Source organism: Monopterus albus, unplaced genomic scaffold (genome assembly GCF_001952655.1).
Source record: "Monopterus albus unplaced genomic scaffold, M_albus_1.0 scaffold41.1, whole genome shotgun sequence".
In the NCBI taxonomy this organism is placed as follows: domain Eukaryota; kingdom Metazoa; phylum Chordata; class Actinopteri; order Synbranchiformes; family Synbranchidae; genus Monopterus; species Monopterus albus.
This window is the reverse complement of record NW_018127921.1, coordinates 4,295,368-4,301,476: the sequence shown is the minus strand read 5'-3', so window position 1 is coordinate 4,301,476 and position 6,109 is coordinate 4,295,368. Positions and strand designations below refer to the sequence as shown.

General features: G+C 39.5%; 1 protein-coding gene across 7 annotated transcripts in view; it reads left to right on the top strand.

The window, feature by feature from the left end:
* Nucleotides 1-6,109, top strand: part of ptpn12 (protein tyrosine phosphatase non-receptor type 12) — a 57,928-nt gene that overhangs the window by 31,098 nt on the left and 20,721 nt on the right. For all 7 annotated transcript variants that reach the window (XM_020599481.1, XM_020599483.1, XM_020599480.1 and 4 more), the window contains 3 exons: nucleotides 1,180-1,246; nucleotides 1,360-1,437; nucleotides 3,434-3,532. In XM_020599481.1, the coding sequence (XP_020455137.1) occupies nucleotides 1,180-1,246; nucleotides 1,360-1,437; nucleotides 3,434-3,532 (244 nt within the window). The remainder of the gene's footprint in view (nucleotides 1-1,179; nucleotides 1,247-1,359; nucleotides 1,438-3,433; nucleotides 3,533-6,109) is intronic.

The window sequence follows — 6,109 nt, the reverse complement described above, 5'->3', positions numbered from 1 at the left end:
TCCTGCTTGTATATATGTCCTCTCATCCTTCAGATAATTCAAAAAAGAACTTCAGCCAATTCTTCTCATCCTTCTGCCGTTTTGGCTACTGATTTCAGTCATTTTCAGAGCAATGCATTACCAAGGTTGCATCCATTCGCATTTTCTTCAGGAAATGCATTTTTCTAGTCTTTGAATTGGAAGCTGATTAACCAAAGGATAAGTAACAGCTTAGCTGTCAATTTGGATGAGCCCAGCTTGACTCTTGCATCAGCCTATATTCATCTGATTGTTTCTGTTAAAATGCCACCGTCTTGACAATGAAAGGCTACAACACAACAGCTGAATGTGGAAGGAGTAACAGAATTGTTTGCAGGGTGTACAAGAACTACTGATCATAAACTGTAGTTTAACGCTTGTATGTGTCAGTGTGGGGCAATATTGTTCAAATTTAGGGCTTTAATAACACACATACTGTGTTCATACAGTAGGCTATGTACTGCTCTTATTACAGCTACAGTGATTGGTTTGAATGCCCTAGCCTGAGAATTTAAGTGATATTTGTCTGTGCGGTGATAAATTTATGACAAAACAGACTCAAAGACCATTTCTACCAATAAAGAACCTCACATGGTGAAATAGTTGGCAAAAATGAAAACAAAAACGCACAGGTTAATGAGGCTATAGATTCGGGTCTTCTGTTGCACACATGCGTGGGCATATACATGCCACACAGACAGTCTCCATGTGTGTGTAATCAGCTCTGACGAGCAGCCAGAGGACATTTCCTGCTTCTCTGTTGCACAGCTGGACTCAAAGCTGTGTCGCTGTGTCTGTAAAGATACTTTGTGTAGCTTGATGTGTACTGTATGTGTGCGCTTGTTAGAGCATCAGAGTGCTCTTTGACAACAAGACAATGATTTGATGTGTCAGACATGACGTCACATAATCTGAGCTTCTGTGTGGCTGGTCGAGGTATTGCTACATTAATACAAACAAATGTGACTAATTTGTCTGTACTTTCTCTCTTTTTGTGTCCACTTGGCTGCTCAAGTATATAAATCCAGAGTTGATACTTGCGAGGAGTGTGCTTTTAATGGATTTTGTTTGTGATGACAAGGCGTAAGCTTGAGCGTGTGTATCTGGGTCTCTACACACTTGCTTCTGTTAAAAATGATCTGTTTGTCTGTGGCTGTACAGTGCAGGCTGTGGGAGGACAGGTGCTATCTGTGCTATCGACTACACATGGAATCTCCTCAAAGCTGGGGTATGTGAACTCTCACTCCTACACACATCAGATGTACCTGTACAAATATACACTTTCTACACATCTAAATGTGGTGTTATGAGTAACCCTTTTGTTTTTGTGTCCTTTAAAAGAAAATTCCAGAAGATTTTAAAGTTTTTCAGTTGATTAAAGACATGAGGACACAGCGACACTCTGCTGTTCAGACCAAGGTTTGTTTTTAGAGTTTTTTTCTTCTAAACATAGAATGGTATAGTGCATTCAGTACAACACTGGTGGAGTAATGCAGAAAATATAGAAGTCTGAGTACAAAGGTAGCACAAAGCTAATTAAAAGTGTTGCTGCAGCCAGATTTTTCTTTCCCCACACACAAGAAATGTGGGGTCTGAGGTCAGTATTGTGCGATATTTATCTGGTTGTCAAATTAATAGATTTCCACCAGCTGTTCTCTAGACCAGTGGTTAAAAACAACACCCTTTCTTTTTGTATGAAAACTACTGCCCCATGAGGTTGTGAATTTATTTTATTAAAAACTTTTTTGCAAAACTATCCTTATACCTGGTTTTAAAAATGAGTTAAATGGATTAAAGAAGTAATAAATCTATAACAACATTTATGGGTCTGTACACATGAAGATAATTTCACAAAAATCATTTTTAGCTTATTAAAAGGTCTGAATTTGTTGAAATCTGTACCTAAGTCACTCCCAGCATTTCTGATGTTACTCAGCAGTATTTGGAAAATTGTGAAGAAAATACTCATTACTAACATGCTGCTATTTTAGCGTTTTTCATGTAATACATTTACATTATTCAGAATTTCGTTATGTGACAGTGATTCTGCTGTAAAGATTAGTGGCATTTTCTCCTTTATGTAGCCTGCCACAAGGCTCCTCATGAAGGTGAGTGCATCACCTGGTTTAAAAAAAGCACCTTTCCACCCTACACATTCCTAGGATTATATTTAACTGGTTGAGGTTGTTTTGCCACAGTTTTGACCTGGCTGGGTTTGCACAGGCTATTTCTTGTGGCCTTTCCTGCACGGGATTCTCTGATGGACATAACTTGTGAAGACACATTTGAAATACTATGTGTCTCGCCTTATCACAACATCAAGTGTCGACTTCTGTATTGTACATTTTATGTGATTTCCCCTCTCACAAACATTTCCTGACACTGAGAGGGAAAATCAACACTGTTAGTTAAGTTAGATAAGAATGGACTTATTTATGTATTTCATAGCCTTGTACACCGATCAGCCATAACATTATGACCACCTGCATAATACCATTTACATAGGAGTCAGTGTGGCAGTAGGTTGGCACTCGTGTCACTCTGCAGCTCACTGTGCATCTTCTGTGAATCCATTTGCTTCCACAGTTCTACTCTGAGAAAAAGCACAGATGTGTCTACAATTCAGTTAAAAACCTATGTAAAAGGAGTGAAAACTGTGGTCGTGAGGACGAGTTAGAGAGAATTTTTTTAGACAAACTCACCACTCTAGGTGTGATATCACCACTACAGCCCCTGACTCTTTTTCTTCATAGAGACCAATGTACAGTATTTCTCATTTTCAACCATTTTAACAAAGTATAAAATTAATTTTAGTCTTTTGAAAAGTACAAATTGAAGTTAAAAGTTTAATCTACAGTAGGTCAACCTCATCATCAGTGAGCCATGGGCGTCCTTGTCACCAGTTCACCATTTACACTTAAAGAGACACTGTTGGTAACCACTGCAGACCAAGAACACCCACCAACACCTGCAGTGTGGGAGATGCTCTGACCCAGTCATCTCACCATCATAGTTTGGCCCTTGTCAAAGTCACTCAGATCCTTACACTTGCCTGTTTTTCCTGCTTCCAACACATCAACTTTGAGGACTGAATGTTCACTTGCTGCCTAATATACCCCACACACTGACAGGTGCCACTGTAACAGGTAGTCAGTGTTATTCACTTCACCTGTCAGTGGTCATAATGTTATGCCTGATCAGTGTAAGTGGATGTTTATGAGTATAGATAAGGAGAATGTTTGTTGTTGTTGTTTATGTATTGATTTGCTTAAACCATTTTTGTGTTTTTTTTTTCTCTCTCTTCTCCTATCACCCTCACCTCACTTCCCTTTATTGGATTTTTGCAACACTTTTTGCTCTCCCCTGCTTTAATATGTCTTTCTCTCTCTTTGTCTCGTTCTTTTTCTCGCTCTAGGAGCAGTACGAGTTAGTTCATAGAGCAATCGCTCAGCTCTTTCAGAAACAACTGCAAATACTGGAGAGCTCCACAAATGCGCAGATACATGATGGCATGGTATGGGACACACACATACACATTTATTGTGCATTCTGTCTGCTGTTAAAGAAAGACAGGATGTCAGAGTAACACATTTGGAGTGAAAAACCCCCACAAATAATTAGTCACAGGGGAGGGAGAGGGTAGAAGGAATAGAGAAGATGGTGGTGAGGTCTTCAGAAAACTTTGCTCTCTACACAGAAAGAAAAAGGAAAGTTGCAGAGTTTGTGCCTTAAAGAAAGATATCACCCCTCTACAAAGTAGTCTCAGAGGACTATGCAGTGAGACCAATTTAAAAGAGCTACAAAAAAGCTTAGCTCTGTCAGTCAGCGGTGTCCTCATTCTAATTTTCACACTAGGCTGCATTACCCCCAATCACTCACATCAGCAAACACACATACCACATACCAAGTGTCCTTAAATGTCCGTGTTACTTCTCCCATTGCACTAGAAGGACGACCTAGCCTAAACATTTACTTATATGACAAATATATTAAGAAAATCAAAGGAGCAGAATTTATTTTGTCTTCAGAGGCTTATCTTAGCTTTCTATTTAGAGCTTCTTTTGCCAGTTAATTAAATTATTAAGGTTTTTGGAATCCAGTCTGGTGTTGAAATAATGCTAATGACAAAACATGAACCACAGCTCCTTTCCATCATCCCATGTCATTCTGTAGCAGATTTGGGGAATCTATGATTGTCTTACTAGTAAGTGATTTTCTTGACAGAACGGATCAGAGAGTGAGAGCAGGGCTGAGGTCAGCTGTCAGTCTTCTTGATTGAATCAGAAGATGGGGCGATGCAAAATCTGTGTATGTGGCAGAGCAGCATTTCCTTTAGTTTAGTCATGTTATATGATGTAATGGTAGGGCTCACCACCTCGCTACGTAATAGAAAACAGACCTACTTACTATACCCACTACAGTAATTCTAAAATAGCTCATCTATCTGATTGCTACTGCGAAATGTAGTTAAACTAGTAGTGTCAACCTCTCCCCAGCATTGTTATGTAGCTAAAATCGACAGCTGTACGGACTGAAGACACACAGATGAGAGAGTGCACTGGCAGAAATCCAGGGGTTGACTTCCTACATAGGAAGCTCTGATGACATTGCTACTTTCCCACATTGCTACTTTCCCATAATGCCCTTTGAGTCTGAGAATAGACACACATCCATTGAGAAAGGGGGACCCTCACAAGAGAGAGTCCTATGAAAACAGAACTCCCATGTTTACATTAGAAAAGACTCAGCGGACACTTTGTGAACTGTTACTTAAGTTACCTTTCAGCATCTGTTAAATTGGGACAGTTGACAGTACTGGACTGTTCTGTACCACTCGAGTTTATACTACTTCCTTTTAAAGCTTACACCACTGATTATTTTTTAAGAGTAGGTGTGGCATATATGGATTAAGACAGCAACACCAGAAAAAGTTTGTTACTACTGATTATAACCTTGTGTACAAAGTTGCAGACACTCTTGGTTTGATATATATTATCAGTTTGCGGTCCTGACTCAGTCTTTACACACACTGACTCATGTCCAGTCAGTCATTGTTTTTGACTAAAACACCCACATAGGTGCTTTCAAGGGCAGTATGAACAATAAACCTACACATATACACATCCCACACATGTTTCTGTCCTCACACGCATTCACCATTGTTTGCAGGAAGTATTCCTACCAAATTAATTCTCACAATACAGCCAAACAAGATGTGATCTATCTTCAGCTGGATCTGTTTAAGTTAGTTCCACAGCAGAATTTAGCGCTCGTACAGACACACACGGAGCTGCAGTGACCTCATTCACCCCTCTGTCTTGAGTTTATGGGGCCTGAAGTTGTCCTGTTGTCTTTTCATTATCAGAGTGGAGACAGACTCAAATTAATGAGTCACGGGGGATAACGAGAGCTAAGAGGAAGCGAGAGAACGCTAGTTGGGAGCAGGACAGTTTTGACCCCTCAGTGAAGCAATATTGTAGCAACTCCGTCTCTGCTGCTGAAACATCTACGAGAGTAGAGAGAGTAGAAAGTAGTCATAGATGGAGCTGCTTTACATTTCAACAGCAATTATAAAACCTACAGTAACACTGAGCAGCAGAAGTAATCTGATTTGACCTTTAGATAAATTCAGCTAGCAAGACATTTGTTTTTCTGTGTTATATATGCATACAAAGAATAAATGCCATTACATGCAAAACATTGCATCTGGAATCTGAATCTGAATCTACTCTACTGGCCAGGTGGAATGCTGTCAGACTGAAAATACCAGTACACCTACTGCAGTTCAGTTGTGTTCTTGTAAGATGTTAGTGCTAGATGGAAATGAGTTCTAGATCACGTGAGAGCAGAATAAAAAGTTCCAGACCCCAATAAGTAAACACAGAATATCCTTGGTAGAAAACTCGGAGCCTGTACTTAAGCAAAAGTAATAATATCCCATTATTGCTCTAGTTATTTTATTGTATTATTATCTGATGCATAAAGCTATAGCAGCATTTTAGTGTTGTAGCTGGTTGAGGTGGAACTTACTGGAACTATTGTACTGCCGTTGGGCAGGTTTAACCTGTACCTGTTCATAAATTGATGATGT